General features: G+C 47.2%; 1 protein-coding gene across 3 annotated transcripts in view; it reads right to left on the bottom strand.

The window, feature by feature from the left end:
• ints15 (integrator complex subunit 15) overlaps positions 1–27,216 on the bottom strand; it is an 86,950-nt gene that overhangs the window by 40,500 nt on the left and 19,234 nt on the right. For all 3 annotated transcript variants that reach the window (XM_045695916.2, XM_045695917.2, XM_045695918.2), the window contains one exon: positions 13,876–14,044. In XM_045695916.2, the coding sequence (XP_045551872.1) occupies positions 13,876–14,044 (169 nt within the window). The remainder of the gene's footprint in view (positions 1–13,875; positions 14,045–27,216) is intronic.

The following is a 27,216-nucleotide window of genomic DNA, read 5'->3' on the forward strand; positions in this document are numbered from 1 at the left end:
TCTGATGGTCTGTATCGCTGTCTGCAGGTCTGTATCACTGTCTGATGGTCTGTATCACTGTCTGATGGTCTGTCTGATGGTCTGTATCACTGTCTGATGGTCTTTATCACTGCCTGAGCATCTGTATCGCTGTCTGATGGTCTCCCTGATGGTCTGTATCACTGTCAGATGGTCTGTATCACTGTCTGATGGTCTGTCTGATGGTCTGTATCACTGTCTGACGGTCTGTACCACTGTCTGACGGTCTGTATCACTGTCTGACGGTCTGTATCACTGTCTGACGGTCTGTAACACTGTCTGACGGTCTGTATCACTGTCTGATGGTCTGTCTGATGGTCTGTAAAACTGTCTGATGGTCTGTCTGATGGTCTGTATCACTGTCTGAAGGTCTGTATCACTGTCTGAGGGTCTGTAACACTGTCTGAGGGTCTGTAACACTGTCTGATGGTCTGTATCACTGTCTGATGGTCTGTATCACTGTCTGAAGGTCTGTATTACTGTCTGATGGTCTGTCTGATGGTCTGTCTAACGGTCTGTATCACTGTTTGATGGTCTGTATCACTGTTTGATGGTCTGTATCACTGTCTGATGGTCTGTATCACTGTCTGATGGTCTGTATCACTGTCTGACGGTCTGTATCACTGTCTGACGGTCTGTATCACTGTCTGACGGTCTGTATCACTGTCTAAAGGTCTGTCTGATGGTCTGTATCACTGTCTGATGGTCTGTATCACGGTCTTTATCACTGTCTGATGGTCTGTATCACTGTCTGACGGTCTGTATCACTGTCTGACGGTCTGTATCACTGTCTGACGGTCTGTCTGATGGTCTGTATCACTGTCTGACGGTCTGAATCACTGTCTGACGGTCTGTATCACTGTCTGAAGGTCTGTCTGATGGTCTGTATCACTGTCTGATGGTCTGTCTGCAGGTCTGTATCACCGTCTTATGGTCTGTATCACTTTCTGATAGTCTGTATCTCTGTCTGATGGTCTGTATCACTGTCTGATGGTCTGTATCGCTGTCTGATGGTCTGTATCGCTGTCTGATGGTCTCTGAAGGTCTGTTTCACTGTCTTATGGTCTGTATCACTTTCTGATGGTCTAAATCACTGTCTGATGGTCTGTATCACTGTCTGATGGTCTGTATCGCTGTCTGATGGTCTGTATCGCTGTCTGATGGTCTCTGAAGGTCTGTATCACTGTCTGACGTTCTGTATCACTGTCTGACGGACTGTATCACAGTCTGACGGTCTGTATCACTGTCTGTATCACTGTCTGACGGTCTGTATCACTGTCTGACGGTCTGTATCACTGTCTGACGATCTCTATCACTGTCTGACGGTCTGTATCACTGTCTGACGGTTTGTATCACTGTCTGACGGTCTGTATCACTGTCTGATGGTCTGCCTGATGGTCTGTATCACTGTCTGATGGTCTGTATCACTGTCTGATGGTCTGCCTGATGGTCTGTATCACTGTCTGATGGTCTGTATCACTGTCTGATGGTCTGTCTGATGGTCTGTATCACTGTCTGATGGTCTTTATCACTGCCTGAGCGTCTGTATCGCTGTCTGATGGTCTGCCTGATGGTCTGTATCACTGTCAGATCGTCTGTATCACTGTCTGATGGTCTGTCTGATGGTCTGTATCACTGTCTGTCGGTCTGTACCACTGTCTGACGGTCTGTAACACTGTCTGATGGTCTGTATCACTGTCTGATGGTCTGTCTGATGGTCTGTATCACTGTCTGAAGGTCTGTATCACTGTCTGATGGTCTGTATCACTGTCTGACGGACTGTATCACTGTCTGACGGACTGTATCACTGTCTGACGGTCTGTATCACTGTCTGACGGACTGTATCACTGTCTGACGGACTGTATCACTGTCTGACGGACTGTATCACTGTCTGACGGTCTGTATCACTGTCTGACGGTCTGTATCACTGTCTGACGGACTGTATCACTGTCTGATGGTCTGTATCACTGTCTGACGGTCTGTATCACTGTCTGACGGTCTGTATCACTGTCTGACGGTCTGTATCACTGTCTGACGGTTTGTATCACTGTCTGACGGTCTGTATCACTGTATGATGGTCTGCCTGATGGTCTGTATCAATGTCTGATGGTCTGTATCACTGTCTGATGGTCTGCCTGATGGTCTGTATCACTGTCTGATGGTCTGTATCACTGTCTGACGGTCTGTATCGCTGTCTGACGGTCTGTATCGCTGTCTGACGGTCTGTATCGCTGTCTGATGGTCTGTATCACTGTCTGATGGTCTGTATCACTGTCTGATGGTCTGTCTGATGGTCTGTATCGCTGTCTGATGGTCTGTCTGCAGGTCTGTATCACTGTCTGATGGTCTGTATCACTGTCTGATAGTCTGTATCACTGTCTGATGGTCTGTATCACTGTCTGATGGTCTGTCTGAATGTCTGTATCACTGTCTGATGGTCTGTATCACTGTCTGACGGTCTGTATCTCTGTCTGATGGTCTGTATCGCTGTCTGATGGTCTGTCTGATGGTCTGTAACACTGTCTGAGGGTCTGTATCACTGTCTGATGGTCTGTCTGATGGTCTGTGTCACTGTTTGATGGTCTGTATCACTGTCTGATGGTCTGTATCACTGTCTGACGGTCTGTATCACTGTCTGACGGTCTGTATCAAGGTCTGTATCACTGTCTGACGGTCTGTATCTCTGTCTGATGGTCTGTATCGCTGTCTGATGGTCTGTCTGCAGGTCTGTATCTCTGTCTGATGGTCTGTATCACTGTCTGATGGTCTGTCTGATGGTCTGTAACACAGTCTGATGATCTGTCTGATGGTCTGTATCACTGTCTGAAGGTCTGAATCACTGTCTGAGGATCTGTAACACTGTCTGAGGGTCTGTATCACTGTCTGATGGTCTGTCTGATGGTCTGTATCACTGTCTGAAGGTCTGTATTACTGTCTGATGGTCTGTATCACTGTTTGATGGTCTGTATCACAGTCTGATGCTCTGTATCACTGTCTGATGGTCTGTATCACTGTCTGACGGTCTGTATCACTGTCTGACGGTCTGTATAACTGTCTGATGGTCTGTATCACTGTCTGATGGTCTGTATCACTGTCTGATGGTCTGTCTGATGGTCTGTATCGCTGTCTGATGGTCTGTCTGATGGTCTGTATCACTGTTTGATGGTCTGTATCACTGTCTGTATCACTGTCTGATGGTCTGTATCGCTGTCTGATGGTCTGCCTGATGGTCTGTATTTCTGTCTGATGGTCTGTATCACTGCCTGAGCGTCTGTATCGCTGTCTGATGGTCTGCCTGATGGTCTGTATCACTGTCTGATGGTCTGTATCACTGTCTGACGGTCTGTATCACTGTCTGACGGTGTGTATCACTGTCTGACGGTCTGTCTGATGGTCTGTAACACTGTCTGAGGGTCTGTATCACTGTCTGATGGTCTGTATCACTGTTTGATGGTCTGTATCACTGTCTGATGGTCTGTATCACTGTCTGACGGTCTGTATCACTGTCTGACGGTCTGTATCACTGTCTGACGGTCTGTATCAAGGTCTGTATCACTGTCTGACGGTCTGTATCACTGTCTGATGGTCTGTACGCGTCGAGGCTGTCTGCATGCGCTCTGTCAGAGGCGACACGTCTGATGGTCTGTAACACAGTCTGATGGTCTGTATCACTGTCTGAAGGTCTGTATCACTGTCTGAAGGTCTGTATCACTGTCTGAGGGTCTGTAACACTGTCTGAGGGTCTGTAACACTGTCTGAGGGTCTGTAACACTGTCTGAGGGTCTGTATCACTGTCTGATGGTCTGTCTGATGGTCTGTATCACTGTCTGAAGGTCTGTATTACTGTCTGAAGGTCTGTCTGATGCTCTGTATCACTGTCTGACGGTCTGTATCACTGTCTGACGGTCTGTATCACTGTCTGACGGTCTGTAACACTGTCTGACGGTCTGTAACACTGTCTGATGGTCTGTATCACTGTCTGATGGTCTGTCTGATGGTCTGTATCGCTGTCTGATGGTCTGTATCACTGTTTGATGGTCTGTATCACTGTCTGATGGTCTGTATCACTGTCTGACGGTCTGTATCACTGTCTGACGATCTGTATCACTGTCTGACAGTCTGTATCAAGGTCTGTATCACTGTCTGACGGTCTGTATCTCTGTCTGATGGTCTGTATCGCTGTCTGATGGTCTGTCTGCAGGTCTGGATCTCTGTCTGATGGTCTGTATCACTGTCTGATGGTCTGTCTGATGGTCTGTATCACTGTCTGAAGGTCTGTATCACTGTCTGAAGGTCTGAATCACTGTCTGAAGGTCTGAATCACTGTCTGAGGGTCTGTAACACTGTCTGATGGTCTGTAACACTGTCTGATGGTCTGTATCACTGTCTGATGGTCTGTCTGATGGTCTGTATCACTGTTTGATGGTCTGTATCACAGTCTGATGCTCTGTATCACTGTCTGATGGTCTGTATCACTGTCTGACGGTCTGTATCACTGTCTGACGGTCTGTATCACTGTCTGACGGTCTGTATAACTGTCTGATGGTCTGTATCACTGTCTGATGGTCTGTATCACTGTCTGATGGTCTGTCTGCAGGTCTGTATCACTGTCTGATGGTCTGTATCAGTGTCTGACAGTCTGTATCACTGTCTGATGGTCTGTATCACTGTCTGACAGTCTGTATCACTGTCTGACGGTCTGTATCACTGTCTGTATCACTGTCTGATGGTCTGTATCGCTGTCTGATGGTCTGTCTGCAGGTCTGTATCACTGTCTGATGGTCTGTATCACTGTCTGATGGTCTGTCTGCAGGTCTGTATCACTGTCTGATGGTCTGTATCACTGTCTGACGGTCTGTATCACTGTCTGACGGTCTGTATCACTGTCTGACGGTCTGTATCACTGTCTGACGGTCTGTATCGCTGTCTGATGGTCTGAATCACTGTCTGATGGTCTGAATCACTGTCTGATGGTCAGTATCACTGTCTGACGGTCTGTATCACTGTCTGATGGTCTGTATCACTGTCTGATGGTCTGTATCACTGTCTGATGGTCTGCCTGATGGTCTGTATCACTGTCTGATGGTCTGTATCACTGTCTGATGGTCTGTATCACTGTCTGATGGTCCGTATCACTGCCTGACGGTCTGTATCGCTGTCTGACGGTCTGTATCGCTGTCTGACGGTCTGTATCGCTGTCTGACGGTCTGTATCGCTGTCTGATGGTCTGTATCACTGTCTGACGGTCTGTATCACTGTCTGACGGTCTGTATCGCTGTCTGACGGTCTGTATCGCTGTCTGACGGTCTGTATCGCTGTCTGATGGTCTGTATCACTGTCTGATGGTCTGTATCACTGTCTGATGGTCTGTCTGAATGTCTGATGGTCTGTATCACTGTCTGACGGTCTGTATCACTGTCTGACGGTCTGTATCACTGTCTGACGGTCTGTATCACTGTCTGACGGTCTGTATCACGGTCTTTATCACTGTCTGATGGTCTGTATCACTGTCTGACGGTCTGTATCACTGTCTGACGGTCTGTATCACTGTCTGACGGTCTGTATCACTGTCTGACGGTCTGTATCACTGTCTGACGGTCTGTCTGATGGTCTGTATCACTGTCTGACGGTCTGAATCACTGTCTGACGGTCTGTATCACTGTCTGAAGGGCTGTCTGATGGTCTGTATCACTGTCTGATGGTCTGTCTGCAGGTCTGTATCACCGTCTTATGGTCTGTATCACTTTCTGATAGCCTGTATCTCTGTCTGATGGTCTGTATCACTGTCTGATGGTCTGTATCGCTGTCTGATGGTCTGTATCGCTGTCTGATGGTCTGTATCACTGTCTGACGGTCTGTATCACTGTCTGACGGTCTGTAACACTGTCTGACGGTCTGTATCACTGTCTGATGGTCTGTCTGATGGTCTGTATCGCTGTCTGATGGTCTGTCTGATGGTCTGTATCACTGTTTGATGGTCTGTATCACTGTCTGATGGTCTGTATCACTGTCTGATGGTCTGTATCACTGTCTGACGGTCTGTATCACTGTCTGACGATCTGTATCACTGTCTGACAGTCTGTATCAAGGTCTGTATCACTGTCTGACGGTCTGTATCTCTGTCTGATGGTCTGTATCGCTGTCTGATGGTCTGTCTGCAGGTCTGGATCTCTGTCTGATGGTCTGTATCACTGTCTGATGGTCTGTCTGATGGTCTGTATCACTGTCTGAAGGTCTGTATCACTGTCTGAAGGTCTGAATCACTGTCTGAAGGTCTGAATCACTGTCTGAAGGTCTGAATCACTGTCTGAAGGTCTGAATCACTGTCTGAGGGTCTGTAACACTGTCTGATGGTCTGTAACACTGTCTGATGGTCTGTATCACTGTCTGATGGTCTGTCTGATGGTCTGTATCACTGTCTGATGGTCTGTATCACAGTCTGATGCTCTGTATCACTGTCTGATGGTCTGTATCACTGTCTGACGGTCTGTATCACTGTCTGACGGTCTGTATCACTGTCTGACGGTCTGTATCACTGTCTGACAGTCTGTATCAAGGTCTGTATCACTGTCTGACGGTCTGTATCTCTGTCTGATGGTCTGTATCGCTGTCTGATGGTCTGTCTGCAGGTCTGGATCTCTGTCTGATGGTCTGTATCACTGTCTGATGGTCTGTCTGATGGTCTGTATCACTGTCTGAAGGTCTGTATCACTGTCTGAAGGTCTGAATCACTGTCTGAAGGTCTGAATCACTGTCTGAAGGTCTGAATCACTGTCTGAGGGTCTGTAACACTGTCTGATGGTCTGTAACACTGTCTGATGGTCTGTATCACTGTCTGATGGTCTGTCTGATGGTCTGTATCACTGTTTGATGGTCTGTATCACAGTCTGATGCTCTGTATCACTGTCTGATGGTCTGTATCACTGTCTGACGGTCTGTATCACTGTCTGACGGTCTGTATCACTGTCTGACGGTCTGTATAACTGTCTGATGGTCTGTATCACTGTCTGATGGTCTGTATCACTGTCTGATGGTCTGTCTGCAGGTCTGTATCACTGTCTGATGGTCTGTATCAGTGTCTGACAGTCTGTATCACTGTCTGATGGTCTGTATCACTGTCTGACAGTCTGTATCACTGTCTGACGGTCTGTATCACTGTCTGTATCACTGTCTGATGGTCTGTATCGCTGTCTGATGGTCTGTCTGCAGGTCTGTATCACTGTCTGATGGTCTGTATCACTGTCTGATGGTCTGTCTGCAGGTCTGTATCACTGTCTGATGGTCTGTATCACTGTCTGATGGTCTGTATCACTGTCTGACGGTCTGTATCACTGTCTGACGGTCTGTATCACTGTCTGACGGTCTGTATCGCTGTCTGATGGTCTGAATCGCTGTCTGATGGTCTGAATCACTGTCTGACGGTCAGTATCACTGTCTGACGGTCTGTATCACTGTCTGATGGTCTGTATCACTGTCTGATGGTCTGTATCACTGTCTGATGGTCTGCCTGATGGTCTGTATCACTGTCTGATGGTCTGTATCACTGTCTGATGGTCTGTATCACTGTCTGATGGTCTGTATCACTGCCTGACGGTCTGTATCGCTGTCTGACGGTCTGTATCGCTGTCTGACGGTCTGTATCGCTGTCTGACGGTCTGTATCACTGTCTGACGGTCTGTATCGCTGTCTGACGGTCTGTATCGCTGTCTGACGGTCTGTATCGCTGTCTGACGGTCTGTATCGCTGTCTGATGGTCTGTATCACTGTCTGATGGTCTGTATCACTGTCTGATGGTCTGTCTGAATGTCTGATGGTCTGTATCACTGTCTGACGGTCTGTATCACTGTCTGACGGTCTGTATCACTGTCTGACGGTCTGTATCACTGTCTGACGGTCTGTATCACGGTCTTTATCACTGTCTGATGGTCTGTATCACTGTCTGACGGTCTGTATCACTGTCTGACGGTCTGTATCACTGTCTGACGGTCTGTATCACTGTCTGACGGTCTGTATCACTGTCTGACGGTCTGTCTGATGGTCTGTATCACTGTCTGACGGTCTCGTAATCACTGTCTGACGGTCTGTATCACTGTCTGAAGGGCTGTCTGATGGTCTGTATCACTGTCTGATGGTCTGTCTGCAGGTCTGTATCACCGTCTTATGGTCTGTATCACTTTCTGATAGCCTGTATCTCTGTCTGATGGTCTGTATCACTGTCTGATGGTCTGTATCGCTGTCTGATGGTCTGTATCGCTGTCTGATGGTCTGTATCACTGTCTGACGGTCTGTATCACTGTCTGACGGTCTGTAACACTGTCTGACGGTCTGTATCAATGTCTGATGGTCTGTCTGATGGTCTGTATCGCTGTCTGATGGTCTGTCTGATGGTCTGTATCACTGTCTTGATGGTCTGTATCACTGTCTGATGGTCTGTATCACTGTCTGATGGTCTGTATCACTGTCTGACGGTCTGTATCACTGTCTGACGATCTGTATCACTGTCTGACAGTCTGTATCAAGGTCTGTATCACTGTCTGACGGTCTGTATCTCTGTCTGATGGTCTGTATCGCTGTCTGATGGTCTGTCTGCAGGTCTGGATCTCTGTCTGATGGTCTGTATCACTGTCTGATGGTCTGTCTGATGGTCTGTATCACTGTCTGAAGGTCTGTATCACTGTCTGAAGGTCTGAATCACTGTCTGAAGGTCTGAATCACTGTCTGAAGGTCTGAATCACTGTCTGAAGGTCTGAATCACTGTCTGAGGGTCTGTAACACTGTCTGATGGTCTGTAACACTGTCTGATGGTCTGTATCACTGTCTGATGGTCTGTCTGATGGTCTGTATCACTGTTTGATGGTCTGTATCACAGTCTGATGCTCTGTATCACTGTCTGATGGTCTGTATCACTGTCTGACGGTCTGTATCACTGTCTGACGGTCTGTATCACTGTCTGACGGTCTGTATAACTGTCTGATGGTCTGTATCACTGTCTGATGGTCTGTATCACTGTCTGATGGTCTGTCTGCAGGTCTGTATCACTGTCTGATGGTCTGTATCAGTGTCTGACAGTCTGTATCACTGTCTGATGGTCTGTATCACTGTCTGTATCACTGTCTGACGGTCTGTATCACTGTCTGTATCACTGTCTGATGGTCTGTATCGCTGTCTGATGGTCTGTCTGCAGGTCTGTATCACTGTCTGATGGTCTGTATCACTGTCTGATGGTCTGTATCACTGTCTGATGGTCTGTATCACTGTCTGACGGTCTGTATCACTGTCTGACGGTCTGTATCACTGTCTGACGGTCTGTATCACTGTCTGACGGTCTGTATCACTGTCTGATGGTCTGTATCACTGTCTGACGGTCTGTATCACTGTCTGACGGTCTGTATCACTGTCTGACGGTCTGTATCACTGTCTGACGGTCTGTATCACTGTCTGATGGTCTGCCTGATGGTCTGTATCACTGTCTGATGGTCTGTATCACTGTCTGATGGTCTGTATCACTGTCTGATGGTCCGTATCGCTGCCTGACGGTCTGTATCGCTGTCTGACGGTCTGTATCGCTGTCTGACGGTCTGTATCGCTGTCTGACGGTCTGTATCGCTGTCTGACGGTCTGTATCACTGTCTGACGGTCTGTATCGCTGTCTGACGGTCTGTATCGCTGTCTGACGGTCTGTATCGCTGTCTGACGGTCTGTATCACTGTCTGACGGTCTGTATCACTGTCTGACGGTCTGTACTCACTGTCTGATGGTCTGTATCACTGTCTGACGGTCTGTATCACTGTCTGACGGTCTGTATCACGGTCTTTATCACTGTCTGATGGTCTGTATCACTGTCTGACGGTCTGTATCACTGTCTGACGGTCTGTATCACTGTCTGACGGTCTGTATCACTGTCTGACGGTCTGTATCACTGTCTGACGGTCTGTCTGATGGTCTGTATCACTGTCTGACGGTCTGTAATCACTGTCTGACGGTCTGTATCACTGTCTGAAGGGCTGTCTGATGGTCTGTATCACTGTCTGATGGTCTGTCTGCAGGTCTGTATCACCGTCTTATGGTCTGTATCACTTTCTGATAGCCTGTATCTCTGTCTGATGGTCTGTATCACTGTCTGATGGTCTGTATCGCTGTCTGATGGTCTGTATCGCTGTCTGATGGTCTGTATCGCTGTCTGATGGTCTCTGAAGGTCTGTTTCACTGTCTTATGGTCTGTATCACTTTCTGATGGTCTAAATCACTGTCTGATGGTCTGTATCACTGTCTGATGGTCTGTATCGCTGTCTGATGGTCTGTATCGCTGTCTGATGGTCTCTGAAGGTCTGATGGTCTCTGAAGGTCTGTATCACTGTCTGACGGTCTGTATCACTGTCTGACGGACTGTATCACTGTCTGACGGTCTGTATCACTGTCTGACGGTCTGTATCACTGTCTGACGGTCTGTCTGACGGTCTGTATCACTGTCTGACGGTCTGTATCACTGTCTGACGGTCTGTATCACTGTCTGACGGTCTGTATCACTGTCTGACGGTCTGTATCACTGTCTGACGGTTTGTATCACTGTCTGACGGTCTGTATCACTGTCTGATGGTCTGCCTGATGGTCTGTATCACTGTCTGATGGTCTGTATCACTGTCTGATGGTCTGCCTGAAGGTCTGTAACACTGTCTGATGGTCTGTATCACTGTCTGACGGTCTGTACCACTGTCTGACGGTCTGTACCACTGTCTGACGGTCTGTACCACTGTCTGACGGTCTGAAGGTTCTGCTTCATTGATGAAATACCAGTCGATGTAAACACGTGACCGATCATGCTCATCGGTTAATTTGCATAAACTAGCGGAATTAAATGTGTATATATTTGTTAGTCATTATGATTCTTATTTATACATAAATTAGTGGAATTAAATGTGTATTTTTGTTAGTCATTATGATTCTTATTTATACATAAATTAGTGGAATTAAATGTGTATATTGTTGTTAGTCATTATGATTCTTCTTTATAATATCTGCTATTTAGCAGACACCTTTATCTAAAACGACTTACAGTAATGCAACCCCTAACCCCTACCCTAACCTTTAACCCCTAACCCTTAACCCCTAACGCTAACCCCTAACCCCTAACCCTTAACCCCTAACCCCAACCCTAAACCCAACCCTAAACCCTAACCCTTAACCCCTAACCCCTAACCCATTTTACATATGTGTGGTCCATACGGAAGCAGTACGCACTTTGAAATCATATATTTAATTGTGTGAAACCTGAATGTTTTACTTCCTATTATGAGACTGTCTTACCTTGCTTCAAAGTAGCTTTTATAAACGTTGAGGCAATATTTTTATATAAGAGATTTTCATCTGCCATTGAAACAAGTAGCCTATTTATCCCACATTTTATTGGTTTTCGAATCAACTTTCTTTCATTGGGGCGGCCGGTAGCCTAGTGGTTAGAGCATTGGGCCGGCAGGTAGCCTAGTGGTTAGAGCGTTGGGCCGGCAGGTAGCCTAGTGGTTAGAGCATTGGGCCGGCAGGTAGCCTAGTGGTTAGCGCATTGGGCCGGCAGGTAGCCTAGTGGTTAGAGCATTGGGCCGGCAGGTAGCCTAGTGGTTAGAGCATTGGGCCGGCAGGTAGCCTAGTGGTTAGAGCATTGGGCCGGCAGGTAGCCTAGTGGTTAGAGCATTGGGCCTTCAGGTAGCCTAGTGGTTAGAGCATTGGGCCAGTAACCGAAAGGTTGGTGGATCGAATCCCTAAGCTGACAAGGTACAACTCTGTCGTTCTGCCCCTGAACGAGGCAGTTTAACCCACTGTTCTACGGTAGGCCGTCATTGTAAATAAGAATTTGTTCTTAACTGACTTGACAAGTTAAATAAAAAAGTAGCCAAAGACACCACCTAGTCATATTAGCAACCCGTGCTTGTTGTTGCATCTTTAGATCTTTCTAATCTATATTTATCTCTGTTACATGAAACCGCTCGCATGTACAGTGTGCTTTTGACCATGGTGTTTTCCCGCTAACTGCATTATGGAATGAACATTCGCAGTATTCGCATTGCTGCACTTATAATGTGAGTAAATAATAGTGTAGCAACATTTGAAGCTAAATGGTTCTGATCTGTTGCATCAGCCTCGTTGCTTTTTAAAGTTATTTTTGATGTACTGGTTATATGGACTTGCGATCTACCTTCGGACAACTGTCCCAGAATCTGGTTTGGAATAGGCTATTTATTTCTCACACAGAATGACAAGCTAACCAATAGAATATGTAAACTTTTCTAATATGGGGGATAGTAGGTTGACAGGCTAGTGATTTAGCTGTTCGTTACTCATCTTGTTGGCTAGTGATTTAGCTGTTCGTTACTCATCTTGTTGGCTGATAGTAGATTGACAGGCTAGTGATTTAGCTGTCCGTTACTCATCTTGTTGGCTGAAAGTAGATTGACAGGCTAGTGATTTAGCTGTTCGTTACTCATCTTGTTGGCTAGTGATTTAGCTGTTCGTTACTCATCTTGTTGGCTGATATTACATTGACAGGCTAGTGATTTAGCTGTCCGTTACTCATCTTGTTGGCTGATAGTAGATTGACAGGCTAGTGATTTAGCTGTTCGTTACTCATCTTGTTGGCTGATAGTAGGTTGACAGGCTAGTGATTTAGCTGTTCGTTACTCATCTTGTTGGCTGATAGTAGATTGACAGGCTAGTGATTTAGCTGTTCGTTACTCATCTTGTTGGCTGATAGTAGATTGACAGGCTAGTGATTTAGCTGTTCGTTACTCATCTTGTTGGCTGATAGTAGGTTGACAGGCTAGTGATTTAGCTGTTATTTACTCATCTTGTTGGCTGAGGAATAGATCATGTGGACAGTTCTTCTAACATCTGCATGGGATTTCAGTCAGGACGCACGGCGTTAAATCCTCCACTTACACCTTCTGTTAAGTTGAATTACCATAAATGTTATTTCCGTCATTCTGAGCACTGCGGCTGGAAGCCCTAATTAGGTTACGCACCCAATGCATATGGGTTAGGGTCAGGGTCAGGGTTAGGGTTAGGGTAAGGGTCAGGGTTAGGGTCAGGGTTAGGGTAATGCATATGGGTTATGGTCAATTAAAACGCTGCCGTCAAATGTCTGCCACCACATTTTCCTAACGGTGTGTGTACCTGTAGAGAAGTCATACAGGGTGGTAATGGCAGTGTGTACCTGTAGAGAGGTCATACAGGGTGGTAACGGCAGTGTGTACCTGTAGAGAGGTCATACAGGGTGGTAACAGTGTGTACCTGTAGAGAGGTCATACAGGGTGGTAACGGCAGTGTGTGTACCTGTAGGGAGGTCATACAGGGTGGTAACAGTGTGTTCCTGTAGAGCGGTCATAGAGGGTGGTAACGGCAGTGTGTACCTGTAGAGAGTTCATACAGGGTGGTAACGGAAGTGTGTGTACCTGTAGAGAGATCATACAGGGTGGTAACGGCAGTGTGTGTACCAGTAGAGAGATCATACAGGGTGGTAACGGCAGTGTGTGTGCCTGTAGAGAGGTCATACAGTGTGGTAACGGCAGTGTGTACCTGTAGAGAGATCATACAGGGTGGTAACGGCAGTGTGTGTACCTGTAGAGAGGTCATACAGGGTGGTAACGGCAGTCCGTGTACCTGTAGAGAGGTCATACAGGGTGGTAACGGCAGTGTGTGTACCTGTAGAGAGGTCATACAGGGTGGTAACGGTAGTGTGTGTACCTGTAGAGAGGTCATACAGGGTGGTAACGGCAGTGTGTGTACCTGTAGAGAGGTCATACAGGGTGGTAACGGCAGTGTGTGTACCTGTAGAGAGGTCATACAGGGTGGTAACGGCAGTGTGTGTACCTGTAGAGAGGTCATACAGGGTGGTAACGGCAGTGATGAACTGGCAGCAGAATGGAGGACAGGAAGAGCTGAGGTTGTTGAGGGTTGGAACCATGGAACCAGGAAGTAGGGAACAATAGTCATCCACCAGCACTCTGGCTAGTCTTCTACAGTAGACAGGATGGGAGCGCTGGAACACACACAATATCAAGTCATTTCTGGGTAACAATTAAGTACCTCACTGTGATTGTTTTACATTAAAATGGTCAAAAAGAAACAAACATAGCTTCTTAGCAAAGAGCAACTTCTCAAGCAAGAATTTAGCTAGGACTGTATGGGAGTGGTCTGAGTGGGGAAGTGAAAACAGAAAACTACTCGTTATTGACAGAGAGGTTGGGAAAGCTCTTTCTTAATGGTCTTTGGGATAGGGGAGCGGTATTTTGACGTTCGGATGAAAAGCGTGCCCAAAGTAAACTGTGTGCTACTCAGGCCCAGAAGCTAGGATATGCATATAATTGGTCGATTTGGATAGAAAACACTCTAAAGTTTCTAAAACTGTTAAAATAATGTCTGTGAGTATAACAGAACTGAAATGGCAGGCGAAACCCCGAGGATAAACCATCAACAAAACAATTAATAAATAATTCAGCATACCACCTGGCACTGTTATAATAGGGCAAAATCATCCCCGATTGCAGTTCCTAGGGCTTCCACTAGATGTCAACAGTCTTTAGAAAGAGTTTCAGGCTGGTTTTTGGAGAAATGAGGGAGAAGATGTAGTTTTTCTAGTGGCTCCCATTTTGGCTGTAGTGTTTGCAAGCGCATGGCTGAGAGAGAACGTTCTTTTTGTTTATCTCCGGTAAAGACAATAACGATTCTCCGTCTTAAATTTTATTGTTTATTTGCGTATTAGGGTACCTAATGTTTGATTATAAACATTGATTGACTTGTTTGGATAAGTTTATTGGTAACGTTTGGGATTCATTTTGAAGTAGGGAAACCGAGTGGATTATTGACTGAAGCGCGCCAGCTAAACTGGTCCTTTTGTTCAATAAATTCCATCTTTATATCCATAAAAACTATGGATATAAAGATGGAATTTATTGAACAAAAGGACCATTTGTGATGTAACTGGGACATTTTGGAGTGCCAACATTAGAAGATCTTCAAAGGTAAGGCATATATTATATCGCTATTTCTGACTGTCGTGTCGCAACTACCTGGTTGAAAATGATTTGTTATGCATTTGTGTGCTGGGTGCTGTCCTCAGATAATCGCATGGTTTGCTTTCGCCGTAAAGCCTTTTTGAAATCTGACACGGCGGCTGGATTAACAACAAGTTCAGCTTTATTTTGATGTATTACACTTGTGATTTCATGAAAGTTAAATATTTATAGTAATTTAATTTGAATTTGGCGCTCTGCCATTTCACCGGGTGTTGGCCAGGTGGGACGCTCCCGTCCCAGGTACCCATAAGAAGTTAACTAATTTACCGCCTGGTGATGTCACCAGGCAGGCCAAAACTCCATCCCACCAAAACAGGCTGAGATTTCAGGCAGTCTTTTCAAACAGCTCTTACACTAAAATGGTATTATCTTCATTTTCACAGTATTATATAGTGTGGAAATATATACACTGAGTGTACAAAACATTAGGAACACCTGCTCTTTCCATGACAGACTGACCAGGTGAAAGCCATGATCCCTAATTGATGTCACCTGTTAAATCCACTTCAATATCAGTGTAGATGAAGGGGAGGAGACAGGTTAAAGAAGGATTTTTAAGCCTAGAGACAAATGAGACATGGATTGTGTATGTGTGCTTTTGAATGGGGTATGGTAGTAGGTGTCAGGCGAACCGGTTTGAGTGTGTCAAGAACTGCATGGGTTTCATGCTCAACAGTTTCCTGTGTGTTTCAAGAATGGTCCACCACCCAAAGGACATCCAGCCAACTTGACACAACTATGGGAAGCATTGGAGTCAACATGGACCAGCGTCCCTGTGGAACGCTTTCAGCACCTTGTAGAGTCCATGCCTAACTAAATGAGGCTGTTCTGAGGATAAAAAGGGGGTGCAACTCAATATTAGGAAGGTGTTCCTAATGTTTTGTACACTCAGTGTATATAAGACAGCTAAATCCTGTTTTTGACTGGCTTGCCCTTTACCATCATCTACCAACACCGTGTTTAAACACAAACAGGGAGGAACGCTGGACCTTTACCACCATCTACCAACACCGTGTCTAAACACAGACAGGGTGGAACACTGGACCTTTACCATCATCTACCAACACCGTGTCTAAACACAGACAGGGTGAAACACTGGACCTTTAACATCATCTACCAACACCGTGTCTAAACACAGACAGGGAGGAACGCTGGACCTTTACCATCATCTACCAACACCGTGTCTAAAAACAAACAGGGTGGAAGGCTGGACCTTTAACATCATCTACCAACACCGTGTCTAAACACAGACAGGGAGGAACGCTGGACCTTTACCATCATCTACCAACACCGTGTCTAAAAACAAACAGGGTGGAAGGCTGGACCTTTAACATCATCTACCAACACCGTGTCTAAACACAGACAGGGAGGAAAGCTGGACCTTTACCACCATCTACCAACACCGTGTCTAAACACAGACAGGGTGGAACACTGGACCTTTACCACCATCTACCAACACCGTGTCTAAACACAGACAGGGTGGAACACTGGACCTTTACCATCATCTACCAACACCGTGTCTAAACACAGACAGGGTGGAACACTGGACCTTTACCATCATCTACCAACACCGTGTCTAAACACAAACAGGGAGGAACGCTGGACCTTTACATCATCTACCAACACCGTGTCTAAAAACAGACAGGGAGGAACACTGGACCTTTACCATCATCTACCAACACCGTGTCTAAACACAAACAGGGTGGAACACTGGACCTTTACCATCATCTACCAACACCGTGTCTAAAAAAAAACAGGGTGGAACACTGGACCTTTACCACCATCTACCAACACCGTGTCTAAACACAGGGTGGAACACTGGACCTTTACCACCATCTACCAACACCTTGTCTAAACACAGGGTGGAACACTGGACCTTTACCACCATCTACCAACACCGTGTATAAACACAGACAGGGTGGAACACTGGAATACTTCAGCTAAAGAGAGTCTCAGCTTTCAGGAATGGGGGTCATAGCTTATAGCTCAAACAGTTCAAATGCTAGAGACAAATTCATAGGATGAAAATCAATTCAACATATTGGCATCAGAAACAGTCAGAACCCGTTCCGTTGGTAGTGCTAGCTACGGTTTACCTCTACCAGGATGTAGTCTCTGGTGCTAGCTACCGTTTACCTCTACCAGGATGTAGTCTCTGGTGCTAGCTACTGTTTACCTCTACCAGGATGTAGTCTCTGGTGCTAGATACGGTTTACCTCTACCAGGATTTAGTCTCTGGTGCTAGCTACGGTTTACCTCTACCAGGATGTAGTCTCTGGTGCCAGCTACTGTTTACCTCTACCAGGATGTAGTCTCTGGTGCTAGCTACTGTTTACCTCTAACAGGATGTAGTCTCTGGTGCTAGCTACTGTTTACCAGGATGTAGTCTCTGGTGCTAGCTACTGTTTACCTCTACCAGGATGTAGTCTCTGGTGCTAGCTAACGTTTACGTCTACCAGGATGTAGTCTCTGGTGCTAGCTACAGTTTACCAGGATGCAGTCTCTGGTGCGAGCTACTGTTTACCTCTACCAGGATGTAGTCTCTGGTGCTAGCTACCGTTAACCTCTACCAGGATGTAGTCTCTGGTGCTAGCTACCGTTTACCTCTACCAGGATGTAGTCTCTGGTGCCAGCTACAGTTTACCTCTACCAGGATGTAGTCTATGGTGCCAGCTACGGTTTACCTCTACCAGGATGTAGTCTCTGGTGCTAGCTACGGTTTACCTCTACCAGGATGTAGTCTCTGGTGCTAGCTACTGTTTACCTCTACCAGGATGTAGTCTCTGGTGCTAGCTACTGTTTACCAGGATGTAGTCTCTGGTGCCAGCTACTGTTTACCTCTACCAGGATGTAGTCTCTGGTGCTAGCTACTGTTTACCAGGATGTAGTCTCTGGTGCTAGATACTGTTTACCAGGATGTAGTCTCTGGTGCTAGCTACTGTTTACCTCTACCAGGATGTAGTCTCTGGTGCTAGCTACCGTTTACGTCTACCAGGATGTAGTCTCTGGTGCTAGCTACTGTTTACCAGGATGCAGTCTCTGGTGCGAGCTACTGTTTACCTCTACCAGGATGTAGTCTCTGGTGCTAGCTACCGTTAACCTCTACCAGGATGTAGTCTCTGGTGCTAGCTACCGTTTACCTCTACCAGGATGTAGTCTCTGGTGCCAGCTACAGTTTACCTCTACCAGGATGTAGTCTATGGTGCCAGCTACGGTTTACCTCTACCAGGATGTAGTCTCTGGTGCTAGCTACGGTTTACCTCTACCAGGATGTAGTCTCTGGTGCTAGCTACTGTTTACCAGGATGTAGTCTCTGGTGCTAGCTACTGTTTAACAGGATGTAGTCTCTGGTGCCAGCTACTGTTTACCTCTACCAGGATGTAGTCTCTGGTGCCAGCTACGGTTTACCTCTACCAGGATGTAGTCCCTGGTGCCAGCTACTGTTTACCTCTACCAGGATGTAATCTCTGGTGCTAGCTACTGTTTACCTCTACCAGGATGTAATCTCTGGTAATAGCTACCGTTTACCTCTACCAGGATGTAGTCTCTGGTGCTAGCTACCGTTTACATCTACCAGGATGTAGTCTCTGGTGCTAGCTACTGTTTACCAGGATGTAGTCTCTGGTGCTAGCTACCGTTTACCTCTACCATGATGTAGTCTCTGGTGCTAGCTACTGTTTACCTCTACCAGGATGTAGTCTCTGGTGCTAGCTACGGTTTACCTCTACCAGGATTTAGTCTCTGGTGCTAGCAACGGTTTACCTCTACCAGGATGTAGTCTCTGGTGCCAGCTACTGTTTACCTCTACCAGGATGTAGTCTCTGGTGCTAGCTACTGTTTACCTCTAACAGGATGTAGTCTCTGGTGCTAGCACTGTTTACCAGGATGTAGTCTCTGGTGCTAGCTACTGTTTACCTCTACCAGGATGTAGTCTCTGGTGCTAGCTACCGTTTACGTCTACCAGGATGTAGTCTCTGGTGCTAGCTACTGTTTACCAGGATGCAGTCTCTGGTGCGAGCTACTGTTTACCTCTACCAGGATGTAGTCTCTGGTGCTAGCTACCATTAACCTCTACCAGGATGTAGTCTCTGGTGCTAGCTACCGTTTACCTCTACCAGGATGTAGTCTCTGGTGCCAGCTACAGTTTACCTCTACCAGGATGTAGTCTATGGTGCCAGCTACGGTTTACCTCTACCAGGATGTAGTCTCTGGTGCTAGCTACGGTTTACCTCTACCAGGATGTAGTCTCTGGTGCTAGCTACTGTTTACCAGGATGTAGTCTCTGGTGCTAGCTTCTGTTTACCAGGATGTAGTCACTGGTGCTAGCTACTGTTTACCTCTACCAGGATGTAGTCTCTGGTGCCAGCTACTGTTTACCTCTACCAGGATGTAGTCTCTGGTGCCAGCTACTGTTTACCTCTACCAGGATGTAGTCTCTGGTGCCAGCTACGGTTTACCTCTACCGGGATGTAGTCCCTGGTGCCAGCTACTGTTTACCTCTACCAGGATGTAATCTCTGGTGCTAGCTACTGTTTACCTTTACCAGGATGTAATCTCTGGTGCTAGCTACCGTTTACCTCTACCAGGATGTAGTCTCTGGTGCTAGCTACCGTTTACATCTACCAGGATGTAGTCTCTGGTTCTAGCTACTGTTTACCAGGATGTAGTCTCTGGTGCTAGCTACCGTTTACCTCTAACAGGATGTAGTCTATGGTGCCAGCTACGGTTTACCTCTACCAGGATTTAGTCTCTGGTGCCAGCTACTGTTTACCTCTACCAGGATGTAGTCTCTGGTGCTAGCTACGGTTTACCTCTACCAGGATGTAGTATCTGGTGCTAGCTACGGTTTACCTCTACCAGGATGTAGACTCTGGTGCTAGCTACTGTTTACCAGGATGTAGTCTCTGGTGCTAGCTACTGTTTACCAGGATGTAGTCTCTGGTGCTAGCTACTGTTTACCTCTACCAGGATGTAGTCTCTAGTGCCAGCTACGGTTTACCTCTACCAGGATGTAGTCTCTGGTGCCAGCTACGGTTTTCCTCTACCAGGATGTAGTCTCTGGTGCCAGCGACGGTTTACATCTACCAGGATGTAGTCTCTGGTGCCAGCTACTGTTTACCTCTACCAGGATGTAGTCTCTGGTGCCAGCTACGGTTTACCTCTACCAGGATGTAGTCCCTGATGCCAGCTACTGTTTACCTCTACCAGGATGTAATCTCTGGTGCTAGCTACTGTTTACCTCTACCAGGATGTAATCTCTGGTGCTAGCTACTGTTTACCTCTACCAGGATGTAGTCTCTGGTGCTAGCTACCGTTTACATCTACCAGGATGTAGTCTCTGGTGCTAGCTACTGTTTACCAGGATGTAGTCTCTGGTGCTAGCTACTGTTAACCTCTACCAGGATGTAGTCTCTGGTGCTAGCTACCGTTTACCTCTACCAGGATGTAGTCTCTGGTGCCAGCTACAGTTTACCTCTACCAGGATGTAGTCTATGGTGCCAGCTACGGTTTACCTCTACCAGGATGTAGTCTCTGGTGCTAGCTACGGTTTACCTCTACCAGGATGTAGTCTCTGGTGCTAGCTACTGTTTACCAGGATGTAGTCTCTGGTGCTAGCTTCTGTTTACCAGGATGTAGTCACTGGTGCTAGCTACTGTTTACCTCTACCAGGATGTAGTCTCTGGTGCCAGCTACTGTTTACCTCTACCAGGATGTAGTCTCTGGTGCCAGCTACTGTTTACCTCTACCAGGATGTAGTCTCTGGTGCCAGCTACGGTTTACCTCTACCAGGATGTAGTCCCTGGTGCCAGCTACTGTTTACCTCTACCAGGATGTAATCTCTGGTGCTAGCTACTGTTTACCTTTACCAGGATGTAATCTCTGGTGCTAGCTACCGTTTACCTCTACCAGGATGTAGTCTCTGGTGCTAGCTACCGTTTACATCTACCAGGATGTAGTCTCTGGTGCTAGCTACTGTTTACCAGGATGTAGTCTCTGGTGCTAGCTACCGTTTACCTCTACCAGGATGTAGTCTCTGGTGCCAGCTACGGTTTACCTCTACCAGGATGTAGTCTCTGGTGCCAGCTACTGTTTACCTCTAACAGGATGTAGTCTCTGGTGCTAGCTACGGTTTACCTCTACCAGGATGTAGTCTCTGGTGCTAGCTACGGTTTACCTCTACCAGGATGTAGTCTCTGGTGCTAGCTACGGTTTACCTCTACCAGGATGTAGTCTCTGGTGCTAGCTACGGTTTACCTCTACCAGGATGTAGTCTCTGGTGCTAGCTACTGTTTACCAGGATGTAGTCTCTGGTGCTAGCTACTGTTTACCTCTACCAGGATGTAGTCTCTGGTGCCAGCTACGGTTTACCTCTACCAGGATGTAGTCTCTGGTGCCAGCTACGGTTTTCCTCTACCAGGATGTAGTCTCTGGTGCCAGCTACGGTTTACCTCTACCAGGATGTAGTCTCTGGTGCCAGCTACGGTTTACCTCTACCAGGATGTAGTCTCTGGTGCCAGCTACGGTTTACCTCTACCAGGATGTAGTCTCTGGTGCTAGCTACTGTTTACCAGGATGTAGTCTCTGGTGCTAGCTACTGTTTACCTCTACCAGGATGTAGTCTCTGGTGCCAGCTACTGTTTACCTCTACCAGGATGTAGTCTCTGGTGCCAGCTACGGTTTACCTCTACCAGGATGTAGTCTCTGGTGCCAGCTACGGTTTACCTCTACCAGGATGTAGTCTCTGGTGCTAGCTACTGTTTACCAGGATGTAGTCTCTGGTGCTAGCTACTGTTTACCTCTACCAGGATGTAGTCTCTGGTGCTAGCTACTGTTTACCTCTACCAGGATGTAGTCTCTGGTGCCAGCTACTGTTTACCTCTACCAGGATGTAGTCTCTGGTGCTAGCTACTGTTTACCTCTACCAGGATGTAGTCTCTGGTGCTAGCTACTGTTTACCTCTACCAGGATGTAGTCTCTGGTGCTAGCTACTGTTTACTCTACCAGGATGTAGTCTCTGGTGCTAGCTACCGTTTACCTCTAACAGGATGTAGTCTATGGTGCTAGCTACGGTTTACCTCTACCAGGATGTAGTCTCTGGTGCTAGCTACGGTTTACCTCTACCAGGATGTAGTATCTGGTGCTGGCTACGGTTTACCTCTACCAGGATGTAGTCTCTGGTGCTAGCTACGGTTTACCTCTACCAGGATGTAGACTCTGGTGCTAGCTACTGTTTACCAGGATGTAGTCTCTGGTGATAGCTACTGTTTACCAGGATGTAGTCTCTGGTGCTAGCTACTGTTTACCTCTACCAGGATGTAGTCTCTAGTGCCAGCTACGGTTTACCTCTACCAGGATGTAGTCTCTGGTGCCAGCTACGGTTTTCCTCTACCAGGATGTAGTCTCTGGTGCCAGCTACGGTTTACCTCTACCAGGATGTAGTCTCTGGTGCTAGCTACTGTTTACCAGGATGTAGTCTCTGGTGCTAGCTACTGTTTACCTCTACCAGGATGTAGTCTCTGGTGCTAGCTACTGTTTACCTCTACCAGGATGTAGTCTCTGGTGCTAGCTACTGTTTACCTCTACCAGGATGTAGTCTCTGGTGCTAGCTACTGTTTACCTCTACCAGGATGTAGTCTCTGGTGCTAGCTACCGTTTACCTCTACCAGGATGTAGTCTCTGGTGCTAGCTACTGTTTACCTCTACCAGGATGTAGTCTCTGGTGCTAGCTACGGTTTACCTCTACCAGGATTTAGTCTCTGGTGCTAGCTACGGTTTACCTCTACCAGGATGTAGTCTCTGGTGCCAGCTACTGTTTACCTCTACCAGGATGTAGTCTCTGGTGCTAGCTACTGTTTACCTCTAACAGGATGTAGTCTCTGGTGCTAGCTACTGTTTACCAGGATGTAGTCTTTGGTGCTAGCTACTGTTTACCTCTACCAGGATGTAGTCTCTGGTGCTAGCTACCGTTTACATCTACCAGGATGTAGTCTCTGGTGCTAGCTACTGTTTACCAGGATGTAGTCTCTGGTGCTAGCTACCGTTTACCTCTACCAGGATGTAGTCTCTGGTGCCAGCTACTGTTTACCTCTACCAGGATGTAGTCTATGGTGCCAGCTACGGTTTACCTCTACCAGGATTTAGTCTCTGGTGCCAGCTACTGTTTACCTCTAACAGGATGTAGTCTCTGGTGCTAGCTACGGTTTACCTCTACCAGGATGTAGTCTCTGGTGCTAGCTACGGTTTACCTCTACCAGGATGTAATATCTGGTGCTAGCAACGGTTTACCTCGACCAGGATGTAGTCTCTGGTGCTAGCTACGGTTTACCTCTACCAGGATGTAGACTCTGGTGCTAGGTACTGTTTACCAGGATGTAGTCTCTGGTGCTAGCTACTGTATACCTCTACCAGGATGTAGTCTCTGGTGCCAGCTACGGTTTACCTCTACCAGGATGTAGTCTCTGGTGCCAGCTACGGTTTTCCTCTACCAGGATGTAGTCTCTGGTGCCAGCTACGGTTTACATCTACCAGGATGTAGTCTCTGGTGCCAGCTACGGTTTACCTCTACCAGGATGTAGTCTCTGGTGCCAGCTACGGTTTACCTCTACCAGGATGTAGTCTCTGGTGCTAGCGACTGTTTACCAGGATGTAGTCTATGGTGCTAGCTACTGTTTACCTCTACCAGGATGTAGTCTCTGGTGCCAGCTACTGTTTACCTCTACCAGGATGTAGTCTCTGGTGCCAGCTACGGTTTACCTCTACCAGGATGTAGTCCCTGGTGCCAGCTACTGTTTACCTCTACCAGGATGTAATCTCTGGTGCTAGCTACTGTTTACCTCTACCAGGATGTAATCTCTGGTGCTAGCTACTGTTTACCTCTACCAGGATGTAGTCTCTGGTGCTAGCTACCGTTTACATCTACCAGGATGTAGTCTCTGGTGCTAGCTACTGTTTACCAGGATGTAGTCTCTGGTGCTAGCTACTGTTTACCAGGATGTAGTCTCTGGTGCTAGCTACTGTTTACCAGGATGTCGTCTCTGGTGCTAGCTACTGTTTACCAGGATGTAGTCTCTGGTGCTAGCTACTGTTTACCTCTACCAGGATGTAGTCTCTGGTGCTAGCTACCGTTTACATCTACCAGGATGTAGTCTCTGGTGCTAGCTACTGTTTACCAGGATGTAGTCTCTGGTGCTAGCTACCGTTTACCTCTAACAGGATGTAGTCTATGGTGCTAGCTACGGTTTACCTCTACCAGGATGTAGTCTCTGGTGCTAGCTACGGTTTACCTCTACCAGGATGTAGTATCTGGTGCTGGCTACGGTTTACCTCTACCAGGATGTAGTCTCTGGTGCTAGCTACGGTTTACCTCTACCAGGATGTAGACTCTGGTGCTAGCTACTGTTTACCAGGATGTAGTCTCTGGTGATAGCTACTGTTTACCAGGATGTAGTCTCTGGTGCTAGCTACTGTTTACCTCTACCAGGATGGAGTCTCTAGTGCCAGCTACGGTTTACCTCTACCAGGATGTAGTCTCTGGTGCCAGCTACGGTTTTCCTCTACCAGGATGTAGTCTCTGGTGCCAGCTACGGTTTACCTCTACCAGGATGTAGTCTCTGGTGCTAGCTACTGTTTACCAGGATGTAGTCTCTGGTGCTAGCTACTGTTTACCTCTACCAGGATGTAGTCTCTGGTGCTAGCTACTGTTTACCTCTACCAGGATGTAGTCTCTGGTGCCAGCTACTGTTTACCTCTACCAGGATGTAGTCCCTGGTGCCAGCTACGGTTTACCTCTACCAGGATGTAGTCCCTGGTGCCAGCTACTGTTTACCTCTACCAGGATGTAATCTCTGGTGCTAGCTACTGTTTACCTCTACCAGGATGTAATCTCTGGTGCTAGCTACTGTTTACCTCTACCAGGATGTAGTCTCTGGTGCTAGCTACCGTTTACATCTACCAGGATGTAATCTCTGGTGCTAGCTACTGTTTACCAGGATGTAGTCTCTGGTGCTAGCTACTGTTTACCAGGATGTAGTCTCTGGTGCTAGCTACTGTTTACCTCTACCAGGATGTAGTCTCTGGTGCTAGCTACCGTTTACCTCTACCAGGATGTAGTCTCTGGTGCTAGCTACCGTTTACCTCTACCAGGATGTAGTCTCTGGTGCTAGCTACTGTTTACCTCTACCAGGATGTAGTCTCTGGTGCTAGCTACTGTTTACCTCTACCAGGATGTAGTCTCTGGTGCCAGCTACGGTGTACCTCTACCAGGATGTAGTATCTGGTGCTAGCTACGGTTTACCTCTACCAGGATGTAGACTCTGGTGCTAGCTACGGTTTACCTCTACCAGGATGTAGACTCTGGTGCTAGCTACTGTTTACCAGGATGTAGTCTCTGGTGCTAGCTACTGTTTACCAGGATGTAGTCTCTGGTGCTAGCTACTGTTTACCTCTACCAGGATGTAGTCTCTAGTGCCAGCTACGGTTTACCTCTACCAGGATGTAGTCTCTGGTGCCAGCTACGGTTTTCCTCTACCAGGATGTAGTCTCTGGTGCCAGCTACGGTTTACCTCTACCAGGATGTAGTCTCTGGTGCTAGCTACTGTTTACCAGGATGTAGTCTCTGGTGCTAGCTACTGTTTACCTCTACCAGGATGTAGTCTCTGGTGCTAGCTACTGTTTACCTCTACCAGGATGTAGTCTCTGGTGCCAGCTACTGTTTACCTCTACCAGGATGTAGTCTCTGGTGCCAGCTACGGTTTACCTCTACCAGGATGTAATCTCTGGTGCTAGCTACTGTTTACCTCTACCAGGATGTAGTCTCTGGTGCTAGCTACTGTTTACCTCTACCAGGATGTAGTTTCTAGTGCCAGCAACGGTTTACCTCTACCAGGATGTAGTCTCTGGTGCCAGCTACGGTTTTCCTCTACCAGGATGTAGTCTCTGGTGCCAGCTACGGTTTACCTCTACCAGGATGTAGTCTCTGGTGCTAGCTACTGTTTACCAGGATGTAGTCTCTGGTGCTAGCTACTGTTTACCTCTACCAGGATGTAGTCTCTGGTGCTAGCTACTGTTTACCTCTACCAGGATGTAGTCCCTGGTGCCAGCTACTGTTTACCTCTACCAGGATGTAATCTCTGGTGCTAGCTACTGTTTACCTCTACCAGGATGTAATCTCTGGTGCTAGCTACTGTTTACCTCTACCAGGATGTAGTCTCTGGTGCTAGCTACCGTTTACATCTACCAGGATGTAGTCTCTGGTGCTAGCTACCGTTTACCTCTAACAGGATGTAGTCTATGGTGCTAGCTACGGTTTACCTCTACCAGGATGTAGTCTCTGGTGCTAGCTACGGTTTACCTCTACCAGGATGTAGTATCTGGTGCTGGCTACGGTTTACCTCTACCAGGATGTAGTCTCTGGTGCTAGCTACGGTTTACCTCTACCAGGATGTAGACTCTGGTGCTAGCTACTGTTTACCAGGATGTAGTCTCTGGTGATAGCTACTGTTTACCAGGATGTAGTCTCTGGTGCTAGCTACTGTTTACCTCTACCAGGATGTAGTCTCTAGTGCCAGCTACGGTTTACCTCTACCAGGATGTAGTCTCTGGTGCCAGCTACGGTTTTCCTCTACCAGGATGTAGTCTCTGGTGCCAGCTACGGTTTACCTCTACCAGGATGTAGTCTCTGGTGCTAGCTACTGTTTACCAGGATGTAGTCTCTGGTGCTAGCTACTGTTTACCTCTACCAGGATGTAGTCTCTGGTGCTAGCTACTGTTTACCTCTACCAGGATGTAGTCTCTGGTGCCAGCTACGGTTTACCTCTACCAGGATGTAGTCCCTGGTGCCAGCTACGGTTTACCTCTACCAGGATGTAGTCTCTGGTGCTAGCTACTGTTTACCTCTACCAGGATGTAGTCTCTGGTGCTAGCTACCGTTTACCTCTACCAGGATGTAGTCTCTGGTGCTAGCTACTGTTTACATCTACCAGGATGTAGTCTCTGGTGCTAGCTACTGTTTACCAGGATGTAGTCTCTGGTGCTAGCTACTGTTTACCAGGATGTAGTCTCTGGTGCTAGCTACTGTTTACCTCTACCAGGATGTAGTCTCTGGTGCTAGCTACCGTTTACCTCTACCAGGATGTAG

This window comes from Salmo salar, chromosome 15, assembly GCF_965601325.2.
Source record: "Salmo salar chromosome 15, fSalSal1, whole genome shotgun sequence".
NCBI lineage: Eukaryota > Metazoa > Chordata > Actinopteri > Salmoniformes > Salmonidae > Salmo > Salmo salar.